The sequence below is a fragment of the Linepithema humile genome, chromosome 1, assembly GCF_040581485.1.
Source record: "Linepithema humile isolate Giens D197 chromosome 1, Lhum_UNIL_v1.0, whole genome shotgun sequence".
NCBI lineage: Eukaryota > Metazoa > Arthropoda > Insecta > Hymenoptera > Formicidae > Linepithema > Linepithema humile.
In genome coordinates, this window is record NC_090128.1 from 19,166,211 (window position 1) to 19,183,937 (window position 17,727).

The 17,727-nt window shown below is 43.2% G+C and overlaps 1 protein-coding gene across 6 annotated transcripts in view; it reads right to left on the bottom strand.

Moving 5' to 3' along the window:
* Window positions 1-17,727, bottom strand: part of Msp300 (Muscle-specific protein 300 kDa) — a 96,199-nt gene that overhangs the window by 2,649 nt on the left and 75,823 nt on the right. For 5 of the 6 annotated variants that reach the window (XM_067347366.1, XM_012372228.2, XM_067347364.1 and 2 more), the window contains 10 exons: window positions 16,799-17,495; window positions 16,419-16,718; window positions 14,829-15,785; window positions 11,225-11,527; window positions 7,461-7,718; window positions 3,763-6,498; window positions 3,318-3,502; window positions 2,482-2,520; window positions 1,669-2,175; window positions 1,313-1,556 (listed from right to left, as the gene is read on the bottom strand). In XM_067347366.1, coding sequence (XP_067203467.1) covers window positions 1,313-1,556; window positions 1,669-2,175; window positions 2,482-2,520; window positions 3,318-3,502; window positions 3,763-6,498; window positions 7,461-7,718; window positions 11,225-11,527; window positions 14,829-15,785; window positions 16,419-16,718; window positions 16,799-17,495 — 6,226 coding nt within the window. The remainder of the gene's footprint in view (window positions 1-1,312; window positions 1,557-1,668; window positions 2,176-2,481; window positions 2,521-3,317; window positions 3,503-3,762; window positions 6,499-7,460; window positions 7,719-11,224; window positions 11,528-14,828; window positions 15,786-16,418; window positions 16,719-16,798; window positions 17,496-17,727) is intronic. The other variant, XM_067347368.1, reaches the window with a different exon arrangement.

Sequence of the window (17,727 nt, forward strand, 5' to 3'; positions counted from 1 at the left end):
CCGGCAAAAGTGAATCGAGTGTGAAAATATGTACTTCAAACATCGAGTAAAGTAGTAAGTTATCATTAGAATATGTTAATTAATGTGCAGTATCGTAATTAACAACGATTTCTTCAATTATTTCAGGTGCTTGGTTAACTACTCGGACGGCGTCTCTTATGAAGTTGGAGCGGAACCGCTTCGATCAGAAGTTGATGTCGATTGAGAAAATATGTTGGTAGCAATTAAATGGCAGAGATAGCTGGATGGCGGTAAGTAATTGAATTGATTTCTTTATATTTAAAGGCCCATCGTATACAAATTGTCATAAATATATAAATATTAATAATATCGATAACATTTGTATTGTAATGAATAATATAAGTATTTTAATCAATTTAATTTTGTTTGGTATAATATTCATTATATTTATTATCATATTATTTTATAGAACTTATATGCGCTTTATTTATTTTTTTTTTTAAGGTACAGAATGCCTAAAAACTATTGAATAATCTTTTTATTATTTTTATTTTCACCAGCAGAATTTTTGGTTAATTTGGAATTAATTTTTTTTTAAATGAAAATCTATGGATATTTATAATTTATGATAATAATTGATAATAACTTATTGATAATTAATTGATAATTAATTCACATTCTTCAATTAATTAAAGTAGATTTTATTCTATAGAATTTTAATTCAAAGTTTGGTTACAAAGATATGTTGAAAATTAAAAAGAGAGAAAAAACTAAAATATTTTTCTTCCGATATTTTTGTTGAAGAAACTTATTTTTATATTAATCAAAAAAGTAATTTTACGAAATCTCTAAACTATGCTTATTTTTTTTCAATTTATATGCGATGGCCTTTAGTCTAATTTATTATGGTAATAATATGCTATTGCTTAGAATTTGTATTTTGTACAAGCAGCTATTTATTTACTTTTATATTATTTCGTTATAATTAAACATATTTTATATATATATAAACGTCTTTTTAAAATACTCAAATCTACAAACCTTTTTAAAATGCTCAAAATATACTATTTAATATATACATGAGAAATGTACGTGATTGAAGAGTAATATTTTTTTATCTTAAACGCATCTTTAAACGAGAATTTTACTTGACGCGGTTAAAAAATATTTTTATGTTTAATTATAAAATATCTATTTAAAAATGTTTAACATATGCATGAAAATGCAACGATGTTACACAAGATCTACTTGAAAACTATGCGAGTCCGATATTCATTAAATTAGTGAATTTATACGGTGATCGCTGCTTTAAATAGGCATATATTTATCATATGTAAATAGTTTTGCTTACGTCATGCGAGAGAGATGCGAGAGACGTAGATGTAGCGGCGAGACCGACGTCTCGCGGGTCCAGCCCGAGAGCGGCTCCCAATTTAAGCGCGTAAATTCCGGTGAGTCGTCTTAACGACTGCAGTCTCAATCGTAATTCTTGTAGTCGCGTTCTGGTTTCTGTTTGCTCGTCTAAAAGATGACTAGCCGCCTCTTGCAAGGATATTACTCGCGGCTCGCAGCGCTCCAGGTCGCTTCGTAATTCCCTAAAATATAAAAATATTTCATATTCTATATTTTTTTCTATACATAAATTCAAAGTGTATTTCCATTTGTCGCATCGGTTAATCGCGAATATAAGGCAGATCGAATCTTCACCTAAATTTATTGTATTTCGCTTCTATGATGTTGGTGGATTCAGTCAGGTCGATCGGTTCGCTCGCTCGAATACTGACTTCGGTGCGCTCGAGCCACGCTAACAATTCATCTATGATACGATAAAACTGGTGATTCGTCATGAGAGTGTGCTGCAACTGCTCCTGCCACTGCGCGGCAGCTGTACAGATTTTCTCCCATCTGCCGTTCGCCACGGATAATCGATCGCGGAGCTCCTTCGCACGCTCCGTGTCCTCGGTGTGATCGGCCAAGTGGGTGCCGACTATGTTCAAGCTCGTCACGATGCTCTTGTGACTGTCGAGATCCAGTAGGAATTCGCGATGATCTTGAATCACGTCTTCGAGTTGCTCTATGTCGCTGGGCGGCGAGTGCTGCTCGCTCTGCGTACCCTCGGCGTATTCCAACCATTTGTCTAAACGCCAGAGATCATTGTCCAGCTGAGCCCAGTTGCGACGAGAACATAGCGGACAAGTCAATCTGCCACTATTGCTACAACAATTATAATCGCAATTAAAATTTCGCGTAAGTCAAAACCGTTATCATTGGACAAGTGTTTCGTTATTTAGCATATATTTTTTACATGCTGAAAAATTGCAAAAATTTACGATTCGTGTTTTTATTAATATTTACAAAAGCTGTAAGAATTTGCTGTGTAATTTACTAACGTAACTTTTTGCCTTAATAATAAATGTTAAATGTTCGAAATATATCTTTGAACTTTTCGGGAACGTTTCTTATTAACAACGGTAAATTAATTTTCTCGTGAATTTAATTGTTATATGATTATTTACTTACTGGTCGCATGGAAAAGCATAAGCGTCGGTAACGGGTGATCTGTACGGGATAAGGGATAAGCATTATTTTAATCGGCTTGGCTAAGCATTACTGTCTGTATTAAATATTATTGCGAGGCAATTATTATTGTACTGCCCTCCTTGGTTAAAATGTCCTATCTGCAAAATTCTCATTTTTCGTTTTTTTGTTTATATTTGTACTTTAATATGTTTTGCACTTTTAATCTTCATTTTTCTCGAAAAAATGTGAGTTGGGACATTTCAATTAAGGAGGGCAGTGTACTTATATTTGCAAACAGATAAAAGGTTTAACAGAGGAACAAGCTTTCGCGAAATCGTTATGAATGACATGACAGTTGATTCATTATATTTCATTAAATTATTTATGGGATGTTAGTAGCATGAAAAAATTAACGAAAATAGCATTGCGCCTGAATGGATGATTGTGTACAGAGTATTGTTAAAATTGAGTCTTAAATGAAAAAATTAATAACGTAATGCACATAAATTGATAAATATTGTTTTTCAACCTCAGAAAGTATCATGAAATTTTAGATATAACAACAATATTAGTACTGTAATTAATAGTAAAATATAGTTAGTTCTTGCGCGTAAAGCGGAAATCGAAATAATTAAAATCGTTCATTATAAATCTTTTAACTAAAATAATTTTTTAAAGTAGAATATATATTCTCTATAATATTAAAAACTTGACAAAATTTGTGCTACGTGTTGAGGATTAATTTCGAAAACTCATCGTTATTGGACTCTTTGTTTATTATAAATCTCGGAACGCTAAATGTCTAAACATTGAAGTGAGCGTGAAGGAAACTTTACCTGAGCTCTCTGATTTGCTGTTCACGTGCTCTTGCTAGTGCAATGAGTGTGTCGTATCGAGCTACTAGTGTCGTTACCTCGCTACTCTTAGCAGCTCCTAAACTCAATTTGCCGTCTTCCATGAGCAGATTATGGAGGTGGCGTACCAGTTCTATCGAGGACTGGCAACTTCCGATCAATTTAGCCTGCAATAGACGCATCAGCCGTTAGTGAATTTTCAAGGCAGCGAAATATTGCAGAGTATAATTTAATCTTGCCGTTTTTAATTCGTTTTCACTTTTTAAACGCGATATTTCCGTGGAATAATTATATTTTTATCACACTTTTTCAATTTTAAGCTCATTGCATTATATAAAAGATGAATAATTTTTTGAAAATACAAACCGTATAACGATTATGCAAATAAAATACACAACACACGGAATTAAAGTGAGAAAAATCTTACGATAGTCTTAGCAGCCGCGTTGAGCGCAGGACCGGAAACAGGCTCGGGCGTCACCGCTACTTCCAATGCGTTCAGGGCGTTGTTGCATTCGTTCAGAGCAGCCTCTAATTCCATTAGATAGGCGTCGCACGATGTCATTTTAACGAGCCGTGGCAGGGTGTCCACCTGAACCGCGGTGTCCCGCTCGAATTTCAAGGTTTCCACCTGCACCGCCTCGTCGACCTCCGATCTCTCTTGCGATTCCAGTTCGGCCTTCAGCGCGGTCACCCGCGCCTTGATGTCCCGCCACAGCAGTTGATATTCGTCCACCAGCTCCTGAATCGCGGCCACGTCGTCGGGATTGCTCTCCTGCATAACGCGCAGAGCCAGCTCGTCCGCTTTTCGCAGCGTGACATTTTGAGTATCGAGTTCCTCCTCGACCTCGCTCAGCTGTTGACGTCTCCGTCGTAGAGATAATCTCTGCTCGGGTGTGGCGAGATGTTGCATTTGCGTCAGTCGAACGTCCACTTGCGTCAAACCTACCAGCGCGGCGCCGTGCGTGGTCACGAATTCGCGATAGGTCTTCTGCTCTCGTTGAAGACTCGAGACGATGGCGTTGATCCTCGTTTCGAGGGCCAGCCATCGGTCGATAGTCCTCCTTGCGTCGCTCGTGAGCGATCTGAAATTATCAGGATCTAGTCCGGATTTGGCCAGACGCCCGAATATCTGCTCGAGGATCTTCAAGGCTTTCTGATGCGCCTCGATGTCCTTGGCGATCGATTTCGCCTTCTCCATGATTTTCTCCGATTTCTCCTTCGAGATATCGATCATATTGCTCTCCAAATCGGACAGAGACGTCTCCGTCTTGACTAGCCACGGTTCGTGCTCGCATCTGACCTTCTCTAGTTCCTGCAGCAGCTTCCAGATCATCGTGATCTTCCTCTTGCGCTCAGTGGACTTGACGCACACGATTTTCCATCGTCTCTCCAAGCCTTCCATGCCGCTTCTTATCGCGTCCGTGTTGAAGGAGGCCCGCCACGTGTCACAGTCGCTCAGCAGGATTTCGCATAGATTCAATACCTCGCCGATGCTGCCGCTCTCGGCTTCGATGGTGGTCTTGAGGTGCTCGTGATCCTCGAGTTTCTTGTCGATGCTCCTCTGCGTGGGCTTCTCGATTATCAGAGCCTCCGACAATTGACCCTCGATGCCGGTCAGCCAGGTTCGCAGCTCGGCTATTCTCTTCAGTAACAAGTTCATAGTTTGAATCAGGTGGACCAGCTTGTTAGCTCTCGCTTTGCCGCCGGCTATCAAGCATTTCCACTTCTCGTTGACCTCGTCTAAGGATCGCTGCAGCGCCGCTTTCTCCGCTTCTTCGGCGACCGCGATCAACTCTTGCCCGGTATTCTGCAGCCACTCGAGCTCGCGCTGCTTCAAGCTCATCTCCGCTTGCAGCTCGCACTCGAGCCTCTTCACCGTCTCCTCGGGCTCGTCCAGCGCCATCGTGTCGCATTCCTGCGTTCTGCTCGCCGCGTCGTCCATCCACGACAAGAATTTGTTCAATCTACTTTCCCATCGGCCGTGAAGACCGCAACGCTCTCCAAGTCTGTACGCTAACAAGGCTAATTGGTACTCAAGGTCGCCGTGTTGTTGCGACAGAAGCGCGTCGTGTTGATTCAGCGTCTTCATGTCGCTCGGGCTTAGGCACTCTCGAAGCTGCTCGGTGACGACGCCGAGCGATTCTAAATTACGCTGCGCCTCGGCCAGGCGAGCTTTCAGATTCTGAAGCGAGTCCAGCTGCTCCTTCGTCCTGGACAGGCTCGTTGGTCCCGCGTGGAAGGCCGCGCTCAGCGTCTGGCCGACTTCCTGGAAAATCGCGGTGATCGCTCCGGACTGCTCGACATGCTCCTCGTGCAGCTTCCGTACCCTTTGCACGAAATCTCGCCAGGTTTCCAGACCGGCGCGCAGATTGGCGATGCGCTGCACATTCGCGGCGTGCTCCATGCGTATCGAGACGGCCAGCGCCTCGTCGCAGTTCGTCAGCAGGTGCTCTTGTTGTTCCTGAAGAGATTGTATCTGCGCCTCGCCGGCCGGCAGCTTGTCCAGCAACGCCTGTATCCTCTGTAGAATTTTATCGAGCCGTCGCAGGTGAATAAACTGCAGGTGCATACGTTGTCGTTCCCTCTCGACCTCCTTCAGCCATGTCATTAGTTTGCTCTGGTCCACTCTGTACCGGTCCCAGGCCGATATTCTGTCGCGCACCGCCGCGTGCCGTTCCAATATCCTCGCCAGCGTCTCATTGTGCAGATTCGTTAGAGCGTTGAACTGCTCGGCGACCGATCGGTCGCGGTCCTCTTCCTGTCGCACTGTCAATATGAGATTCTGCTGCTCGGGCAGAAGTTTGCGGTGCACCTCGCAGAGATTCCGGTGTTCCGACAGCCCGTTGTAGTCGCCCGGCACGCCGCCCGACAGGAAGTCCTGCACGTGCGTCAGGTATTCCTCCCAGAGTTTCAGCGCGGCCGCCACGTCCTGCGAGCGGATCAGCCGCGTCGACAGGCGGTGATATTGCTGGAAAGTTTCCTGAAACACGCGCTGCCACAGCTGAACCACCTCGACCACCGACGGCTCCTGCACGGACACGTCCAGCGCGCGATCCTTGATGGACTGAAGCTGCGGCTCGGTGCGAGTCAGCGCGAGAAGATGATTCCGCAGCACCGTCAGCTGCTCGTTCGACTCGCCTTGACCCACCGCCGTCAGACTCTGAAAATTCACACGGACAAGTTCTTTTGATTATGATCGTGTTCGTTAGACGCGCGCGCTGATTTCCGCGAATCTTGGCGCGGCAACGCGCGATCGATGCCGTTAAGTTAAGTGTTGCTTTCGCCAGCCTCGAAAACACGTGCGAAACATGATTCAACGACGCGACGATGGTTATATACAAGCTGTTTCGGCAAGTAGGATCGTATCGCGCCGCCTTTATCTGCGATCGGCGTTGACGATGCGCGCCCGTAAATTCTGAAAACGCGGCGCCGCCTCTCAGAGTCCGAAAGTTTTCGCCGGGCGGACGGAACTGCATACACGGGTGTTGCAGCCATTCAGCTGTTGCGGATTTCGTGACTGATGTAATTGCCACCCCGGGTTAAGCCCTTCGGCCTTGACATAACAAATTGTTTCGGAACTACCGCGATTAAAATATAAACGCGCGTGCGAAGCGATGATCGAGGTTGTGCCAAGCACCAATGGTGCGCCGCTCGAGAACTGACGGATGCGTCAGACTAAAGCGGCCTAAAACGCCTAACGATCACCGTTCCCCGAGCGCATCGGGGATACGTGTACATTGATCCTTGAAAAATGTTTTAACTGTGAGAAATTCAAGGAAGGTCTCGTTTCTCCAAGGTCCTGAATCCGTTTCCTCGCATGTACGTGCCGCGGTGGCTAATCGACGCGTCGGATACCTCGAGAAAATTTTCGGGAATTTTATATCGATCTTCGCTTCTAAATGTACAACCGAAAAAAAAACCTGGAGAAATATACTTCTCGCTTATTATAATTTAGAAAAATTATTTCCTTTCTTTTTCTACATTGAAGAAAGGCCTACAATTTTCTCAAGTCTTTACACGTCGTCATAACGTTCATAACGCTCGAGTGTTTTACGGAATGGTAGACATTTGACTGGCACATAGTTAAGCAGAAACAGCTGCGGTATGAGCGGTAGCACGTACCTGTTGGACCGAGTCCAGGAAATTTTTCGTTTGGCACAGATCGCCGCGCGCGAGTTCCTGGTTGAGGACACGGGCGTCCACCGTGTCCGCAAGGGTCGACAGGGTTTCCCGAACATCTTCGAGTCGTTGACCGAGCGCCTCGACTTCGCAGTGCAACGGTCCACCGGCGTCCAGACCCACGTCCGATGCGATCTGCGCTACCAGACCGCGCAGCTCTGCCAGTCTTTCCTTGTGCTCCGCCAGTGTCTCCTCGCAAATCTAAAACAAATATTCAAAGCTTAGCGCCGCCGGCTCGAATTTATCGGAAGCCGTTCTTCGAAATCTATTCGAGCATTTTGCAGCCAGCGCGTAAATCGTATATCATTTTAACGATAAGTTATCTGGAATTCTAAAATAAGCTCCGGAAAATAATTTTTAAATTCGCATATTTAGTATGAAATTATCAGATGTTATATATAAAATCATTAATTGCGCGTGCAGAGATTTCTCCATCTTCTCAAGATGCAGTTAAGCGAGGCGGATCTAGAACGGATCTAGAGTCGTCTACATGGAGAGCACATGTTTATTCCTCTCTATCGGTATTTATAGACACGTGCGGTGTGTATTTATTACCCCTTCTATATGGAAACAAAGTTTACCATGAAAACGTCTGTGGTGCCGTACACTTTCCCGAAATTCTCATTACCATACTTTACTTTTTGTTGAGGAGCGCATCTTATCTCCCTCCGAAGAATGCGATTATTTCAGATACGTTGTTGGCGCGAAAAATATTTTCTTTTATGCATTCCTTTTTTTGCAATTCGCGCTGTCGATTTCTTTTTCCATGCAGCGATGAATGTTCGTCAGATCAAAAAATTTTTTTTGTCGGCTTAATCGCGCTCGAAGTCGCAAGAGAGATCGATACGTCTGTTGCGACCTGTATCCCGATAATTAAATACTCGAACTCGTAACTCGTATCCGAAGAGGCCTGAATAGTTGTAGTCACGTTCACGCGATATACGATATCGATTTAATCTCCATTACTCGATGTCTTGCTGTAGCATAGTACTTCGCTTTGTCCTACATACGTTAAGATGAAATATATCCAAGGGTAAAGCTGACAACAATCTTCTCGTCTCTTTTTCTAACATAAAAACGAAGCAATTGAGAGGTATTCGGATGGTTAAAAATAGTATTATCTTTCTGTAAGCCTCTTTTATCAATGACTAAACAGATGGACAAATGTTTTACATCCATACAACACGCATACATTATCAGTTACGGGGCAAGACCTTCGCACATTCGAACGAATGAAATGCGCTCGTTTCAGCAGAATGAGTGGCATATTTTTTATTCACTCTGCAGAACGCAAAGCATAGGGATTTTTTGTTCCGTTTATATCGGCAAATATTTTACATTGCATTAAATGCGAATGAAAATTTTTCTAAATTTATTAAAAGTTAATGAACGCTGCAAACAAAAATTTTTCAAATATATTTATTGTAGAGATTTTGAAATACGAAATTTTGCAGAAAATTATTTTCACCAAAGCAAATATACTTCAAATTTTGATTTTGAATATTAAGTGCACAATAATTATCAATTATAAATAATGATAGATTATTATATTCAATATTTGATAATTATAAATAAAAATTTAAAAAATTTAGTATAAGATTTTTAACAGATTTACTGCTGTTACGTTTTCCATTTATTGATTTTAGTGTGAAAAGAAACAAATATTGACTGTACTTAACTTTGACTATGTGTTTGCGCATAATTTTAAAGAACTAATATCATAAGAATACTGGAACAGAGAATTTTTATTCAACGACCTTGAAACTATCTTAGGTTCTCTCTCTTACGTACTCTCCAAATTTTTAAAAATCTTTATAACATATTAACTCTAATAAAAAAAACTTGCTATTAATATTTACTTCAGTTCTCTCTCACTGCTTCATTATATTTTTTTTTATATCGAAGCGCAGACGCTCAGAGAGAATATTTATATATGCGAGGTATACGCGTCTTTTTTGTGACGGTCAAGTTATTTCTGTCCCCTTGTTATAATCAGTAGGAATCTTCAGCCTCTAACAAACGGCCACGGCTTCTCATTCTGTCATTCCGCTCGTCGTCGCTTTACCTTTATTTCCTCCGGCGTGCACATGTCTTCATTCCAGGTCGTCGTTCATGCTTCCTGTTTTTTCACGCGCGTCCTTATGAAGCTCCGCTCCGAAACGAGGCGTACACGTGCGACGCTGTACAGTCTCCCGTCTAAGCACATGGTTCGAATCGCCGATGCGCATTCACACACGCGCATACTGTCATATAAACACAAACGCAATCACATCTACACACCGCAGTCGCGTGTTTGCTCACGTTATGCGTGACAGATATGCGGCGCAAATGTTTAAAAATCACCTTGATAAGGACGGAAGCGATAACGGGAGCTCGCGTTTCCACCGAGATGATTTTCAAGGAGCACGCGTCGAAAGCGTAGTCGGATGCTGTAAACGCCGCAACGCCCTGGACCAGACTGGCGTAGTTACCGAGGGATCGATGCGCGCGTCCGCGCGGATCGCCCTCTTGCCCCGTATTCTCTCGACGACCCACCCCTGCCAGACACGCCTGTGACTACACGAGCGAGCGTGAGCGAGGGGTGACGATGATGATGAGTCGACCTCTTGTTGGATCCTTCGTGTGCGTCGCAGTAGCATCGTTACAGCGATAGCAGTATGCGCGCGCGGACGGTGGGGGCGATGACATCATACGGTTCTCCATTCAGGGGATGAAAGCGTGTCTGTTGCACGTGACCGACTCGCTCGTTATCGCGAGAGATAGAGAGAGAGAGAGAGAGAGAGACAGAGAGCGAGAAGAAGAGAGAACTTTTCCCGTTTCGATATGTTAACGTGTAGAGTATGCGAGTTATAAGAATATTTAGCATTCCTTGCACGTTAATATTCAGAAAATTCATTAATTGCATTGGTAAAAAAAATTAAGATGGTGAACAAAAAATACGCGCATTGAAAATGCTGAATTAGTTGCATCGTTTTATATGCGAAATTCCTGAAACGCGTGTAAGAATAAAACATCGAGCCAGCGTTTGAGCATAAACGTTGATAGGTATTCCGATATTATCTGTCGCACAATCTTGAGTACACTTAGTTATCGAGTATGCTTAGTTAAATGCCGTTGTTCAGTTGTTCGCGTAGATAAGCTTGAGTCGGCTTGACTTGTGCCTCAAAAAATATCTGTCATTATATTGACAATAAAAATTAAAAATATATTTAATTTTAATTGTTTTGCTTCTTAACTTTCATCGATAAGTGTGTTTGCATACGAAATGTGGGATTGTTCAAATACTTTTCTAATGATTAAGATAATGATATTTCGATAACTCATATTAGGATTTAAAGTTCGTACTTTGAATTTCAAAATAGAGAGTAGAGAGAAATCTGGCAGAAATCACCAATTTTAAAATTTTATGTGAATCTCTCATTCTCGCGCGCGCGCGCACACACACGCCACATTCAAATATTTATTTAAAAAATTAAAAATTAACATAATCTGTTACGTAAAGTTCTAATTCTTACGAAATGTTCGTCGTTTGCAAGAAATTTATTTGCCTAATGCTTATCAGCTATTTAACAGATTTCCTTATCTCGCCTTTCGTTTCGGTGGCCGAAAGCGGCACGGTAGAATTTTCGAAAGTGAACTACTTTCGAAGTAAGGGCCTCACGTGTAAATTGTGTTAGTGGTGAAAAGCCTAAGTCAGTATTACCCACCTTGACCTGTTTGACTGCTTCCTCGGGTGGCAAGTTCACCACGCTATTCATTTGAGTGTCCACCCAGACTTTCACCGCGGCGCTGGAGTCCCTGTATTGTTGCCAGAGCCTGCACGCGTGCTGATATCGGGTGCAAAGGGCATCCAATTCGGCCCTCGTGCCTTCCCAAGCTTGTACGGCCTCATTTACTGCCGCGTCGACCCTTTCGCGGACCTCTGCGGCGCAGCTCTCCCGCAAAGGCTCGGCGGCGGCACGTAATTCAGCAATGAGAACTTCACGGGCACCCAAATCGCCGTTCAGACCCTGTTTAGGAAAAAGAAAATGCATATTTAATATATGCGAATATTGATATCAAAATATTAGATGTTAGATTACACTATTATTTAATAAAGTAATGAAAAAGAATCTGCGTAATTCTCAATATCCAAAATAGAGCATTAAAATTTAGAATTCTTTTTAAAGCACATTAATCGAATAGATTTAAAATGTGTATTTCCAATACAATTTTAAGTCATACGCTATTAATTGTTAAAACATAAAATAATTTCCACGTATCTTTATCAATATCGCACACATGTGCACTTTGTTAATTATTTGATAAGTAATATTTTAATAAGACAGTCAAAATTCTGATTTAGAAAGAAATTTTTAATTATTCAGCATTGCGATAGGTATTTCAACTTGAAAAACCACATACTTCGTCTGGCGGCTTCGCGTCAGACAATTCAAAGAAAGCCTAGGCATGCCGGTTTTGCTTAAAACATGCTATAAATAAATTCGCGGCACGAGACCGGTACATTTCGAGACTAACGACATGAATTCGGTCAGGACGTGGTTCAACTAATTCTGTGTCGTGTACTCGGGTTCATTCACCTCTCTGTGAATTTTCCGAGAAAACGTGGAAGCTGTTTTACGTCAAATATCAATTTTTGCCAAATATAGAAAAATCTATGATAATACGCGACTTTCTTCATAAATTTTCTAGAAATATCTTCAAAAATATTTGCAAATAATTTGTTCTATTTATTTATCATCAATCTTTCATTCTTTTCCGTTTTTTATGCACTATTGTATGCTAAATGAAATTAATATTAATTGACAGTCTGTTCATTAACATCTCTGACGTGTTGAAATTCTAGCGGAGCGCAAAGATAAATCGACATCATTAGTGTCTTAGAATAGAAAATCGTAAATATATGTTTAGGTAGAATCGCGGTTATCTTAGACGCGTACTTTTCCACGTGCTATAGTTTACATATCGTTACATATCGTTTCACCGCGTCGTATCACTCTCACAGCTCTATTCGTTTGTCATCCTTCACAATTATTTCTGAAGTGAATAAAACAATCGCCAGTCATCATTAATATAAAGCATTTGTTATGTAGACCAGAATTTTCAAGTGCACGCATTTATAATGAGACATATATTATGCAAATAAAGGCGTTGTAGCGCTTGTAAATTATTTTATTAAAACTATTTTGTTATATAACGGCAAAAAGAAAATTACGCGGAAAATTACATCTGCTTTAATGTCATTAAAGTCAATTGAAGTGATTGCACCTCGCAAAGCCGAGAACCGCCTGGCATTATTTGCGATTAAATAAAATTACAATTAATTACGTATGATTTATAACAAATATTGTTGTTCCATATTAATTTGCTTTCCGCTCACAAAATTACGTGAAACTTGGAATCACGACAAATTACGCCGCTTATAATCCGAGGCTTTCATTACGTTTATTATTGTATTTACACTGTGCGCGTAATTGCAATTAATCACAAATGTTCCGTGACGACACATAATTTTGCGCGATCACAAGGGAATTGTAATAATAACTGTCTATTTATTTAATATAAGCGCGTTTATCTCGGCCGACCGCGCGCGAAGAAATGGCGATCTGCGTGTGCAGAATATTTTACGTCTCGTTACGACCTGTTGCTTGTAACGACTTCACACCTCAACTAATATATGCTGATTTAATGCGCATCGAGAGATGGATAACGGTGCATAGGCTTACTAGAGATATCTCACTCGCGACACACGCAATGATCCCACACGCGCGCAGAAAAAAGAAGAAGGAGCGCGATAGAAATAGATCCTTACGAAATCGTTTTATCGCATCCGCTCGCACGTTCACGGAGAACGACCGATCGTTTTTGGACAGAAATATTAATGACGATCTTCACGGATGACGGAATGTCGGCAGCGCATGAAATGTTTACCGAACTTTCTCACATAAATACCACGCGCGCCGATTCGATTTCAGCTGCAGCAAGGACAATTACGCGTTGCAAGAAAACAAAAAAAAAAGTCCATTTGCGACCGCAAACCGATTACCGTAAGAACGGCACAAGATGATAATTTCTTCGAAGGAAAACCGCAAAGGCTACTCAATAAATGATTCTAGTACTCGAGCTTTCAACGCTGAACGCACTGCACGTATGGAGACAACAGCGTCCATGCTGGCTCCGCACGAACGGACACATCCGGTTTCCTTTTGCAGACAGCGCGTTTGTTTTGCGTCGATGGAGCGTTAAAAAAAAAAAAAAAAAAAATAAATAAAAATTCCATCCATCAGTCTACGAAGCGTGCGAACTACCAGTATCCGCCATACGCCGTTTCCGATCATTTCGCATAGAGATGTATCGCACTTAGTTTTATCACACTGTTTTTCCTTACGTCGCCGCCACCGAGCACTTAGTCATCGCCGCGTTTAAACTCCAAGTTGGCGGTAACTTTCCGCGGAAACGCGGCTCCGGAAATCCTGCTCCAAATATTCTTCGCGCGGCACAAGGCGTTTTGGCACGCGGCGCCGAAACGGAAACACAACTGTGCCATTCAGGAAAACGCTCGAGCGTCTGCGACGTTACCTTGAGGCTATTTATTGTGCTTCGTTCTCGCCGTGGAATTCCAGCGTCGGAGGGTCGCGCCGGTTCGCGGACGATCGCGGAGCCTCATTCGATCGGCGGATGACTCGTGCTTATCGGTTGCCGCGACCGGGCGATAATGCGGGTCGAGATGCGACGAGGCGTTTTCGAAATGATGTCCGGATATTCTCGGCGACGACGTAAACGTGACCACGGATCTCGCGGCACTGATAGGCACCGCGGCGCGGTGCGATAACGCGGCTCGAAAAGCCTGAACGAGCGAGAGCGGGAACGCGACGCCTGCGCGCGCGCTCGAACCCGACGCTTCGACGTAAACGCGTGTGTATGATCTGTATCATCGACAAGATCGTCCTGCACTTGTATCGGGGCTGTTCAACGACGTCGTAGGATCGAGCGAGGAGACATTAATTGGTTGTAATTTCGCAAGTTTTAAGAAAAGTTGCTCCAAAGTATCGAAATTATAATCCGGCACTATTTTATTATCCGATTTGGTTCGCGTGTTGTTAATTAGCGCATCTATTCGCTCGCGGAAATATATTTAGTATATATATATGTATGTATATGACGTTGACAGAATCGTGAGTCTCCCATAAACTAATTACAAGCCGTTGATAACTTCATCGATCGGTCCCGCAGCGTCGCGAGCGTAAATCGCACTGCTCCACTTTCGCGCGTAAACCAATACGACGTAGGAAAAAAAGAAAAACAACTCACCTCGAGTCGCTCGGTGGCCTTCAGCAGTCTGTCGTAATCGACGGAGTCTTGGACGGTCAACAGTTCCATCATGTAGTCGGCTTCTTGCACAGATTGCTGCACCATTTCCAGCTGCCTCTCGAATCGTCGCCACAGTTCCAGTCTGTTCGTCAGCAACGAGAGCAGCCGGGCGCATCTCGATTCGAGCTCGGTGTGCGTGTCCTGCACGTTGGACAAGTCTCTCTCTATGCCGACCGGCGACACCGTCACTCTTATGCCGGTCGGCAGATTGTGCAGCATCTGCCTCAACGCCATGAGATCCTGCCAGAGAACCGCCAATTCGTTGGCGACCGATTGGCAACGGTCGACGGCCGCGGCCACCAGGTCGCTTTCCTGCTTCTCGCTGCCCTCGCATTGATCCAGTGTTGCTGACAATCTCTTGTGCGCTTTCCTGAAGCGGCTCAGTCCGCGCTGAAGAGCCTGGATCTTCTCTCTGAGCAGCTGCGCCGAGTCCAGCTCCTCGCCTATCTGACCCTCGATGCAACGCGCCGACGACAACAAAATCCCGACTCTCTCGCTCTCCGCCGCCGGCAGGAGACCCAGTCTTCCGATCTCGTCCTGGATCAAGGAGATCCTGTCGAACAGCACGGTGAGTCTCTCGACGTACAGGTCGAGTTCCTCCTCCGTTTTCAGCACCCCGTGGAAGCTGTTGATGGTTATGCGCAATTCGTTCAGTTCTCTCTCGAGTAACTTGAGCTTCTCGTTCGACGAGATCTCCTCCGAAGAAATACTGCGAGTCACGTCTTTCTGAATCTCGTTGATCTTGTCGGTGACCTCGTTCCAGCGATCCTGCAGCTCGTAGTAGAACTGCCGCTGCAGCATTTCGTCCGACAGAGGTATGATTCGTAGAGCCTGCTCGAAGCAGTTGTCCGCTTCGTTGCGCATGTTGTTGTGGACTTCATATTGCGCCTTCAATTCCTGCAAGCGTGTTAACGCCGATGTTGAATGCATTCTCAACTCGAAGGTCGAATTCTGACGGCTAATTTATTTTAAGATAACTAATTATTCGCCACAGTTGTATTATGACTTGAGAAGCAGAAAATCGTTTACATAATCGAAAGTATTAAGATTCCGATGAAAAAAGAAATAGCTGGCTACGACGAGATAATATTACGTAATAATTTCGCTCTCCAAATTTAATCACGCCGAAAATACGGCTCGCGCGGAAGGAGATTTAATCGTTCGCTCAATCATATTTAGAAGAAAAAATTGCATAAACTTTTTTTCCATTAAGAAATATTAATGATGGAATTTAGATAAGTATTGAGTTGGATTCACAGATCAAGTGTTTCGATAAAAAAAAAGTAGACGGCGGCAAGGAGATAACGTCGTGTAATGCTTTCGTTCTCCAAATTTAATCACGCCGAAAATACGGTTTGCGACGAAGGAGACATGTCTTTCCGATGACACGAGGCCAAAAGGCGTTGAAAAAAATCGCGACCTAGATACACGGGCGTGTGCGATTCATCGATGAATACTTTTATTAGATTATCGCGTTATAAATATATCTCTGCAAGATTCTCCAGATTAAACCTCGAGGATGAAACTCACCCAGAATTGACGCATGGAACTCCCTGACGGATCGCGCAACGTCGCGAGCTCCTTCATAGCCATCGTCATCCAGTGCTCCACGCGATCCATCAGTGTCTCTTGATTGTTCCAACTCTCCCTGAACGCCAATAACCTTTTCAGGGAGGACTCGATGTTATCTTGCAGTTTCACGATTACGTCTAAAGCTTCGCCGTATCGATCCTCGGGATCTTCGATGTTGACGAGATCGCGCAGGCTGCGCGCCACGTCGAGCAATTGAATTAATCGCGCGTGATGAGTCGCCACGTCCGACGATAAAGACTAAAACATGATAAATGAAGAAATTATAAAATTTAAATTCACAAGATTAAAGAGCGTAACGCGTTGGCATATTTACCAACCTGATATAAGGAAATGTACTGATCGTAGTCGGTCGAAGTGACGGTTTGAAGATCGGGAACGCGTTGATGCGCGACCTGGAGCCACCCTCTCTCCTCCTTCACACCCTGCTCCAGCAGCATCCATCGCGATGCGGCTAGGGCCATTTGTTGCGCACGCGAAGCCGCTTGATCGAGCAACGCCGTCGCTCTGCCGTGAAGCTCTTCGTGTAGACCGGAGTGTTTAGCTCTAGTCTCCGGGTCCAGATTGCCCTCCAGCGACTCGAGAATCGCGCGGCAATGATTGAGATTGACGAAGAACTTTCTGTGCTTCTGCATCTCCTCGCGAAGATGCTCCAGGCTCATCACGGATATCGGACTGTCCAGCAGATTCTCCGCGATCTCGATAATTTGCGCGAAATCCTGCAGCGTTTGCTCGTATTCCTCGGCTAAGGCGAGCAGTTGGAGAAGCCGCTCTCGTTCGACGCATATACCGTACTCGATGATCTTTGTTGTTTCATGCGCGGCATATGTTTCCTCGGGTATGATCTTGCCGGGATGATCGCGCAATAATCCGCGGGCGGAGCTAAGCAGCTTACTCGTCTTCCACATGTGACAGCGATTAGTGTTTTCTAATTTATCGAGCTCCTGCAGCTTCCATCGCGTAGAGTACTCGCTTTCGATTATGAGATCCAGTTGTTTACGTTGCTCCTCGACTAACCTGTGTGATAAAAATTAAATACAGATATAAAAAAGTATTACATTAAATAACGAAATAATTTTGATTTTTATTTCGTCACTTTTGATTTATTTTATCAAAATTATTTCTTTCGATTCACATAGCATAAAAAAATAACATTGTTGAAATTGGAAACAAAATTGTTAAGAATTTTAAGATCGGTGATTTTAGGTTCGCAGCGAATTTGTTAATTATTTTTCCGAATTGAATTAAT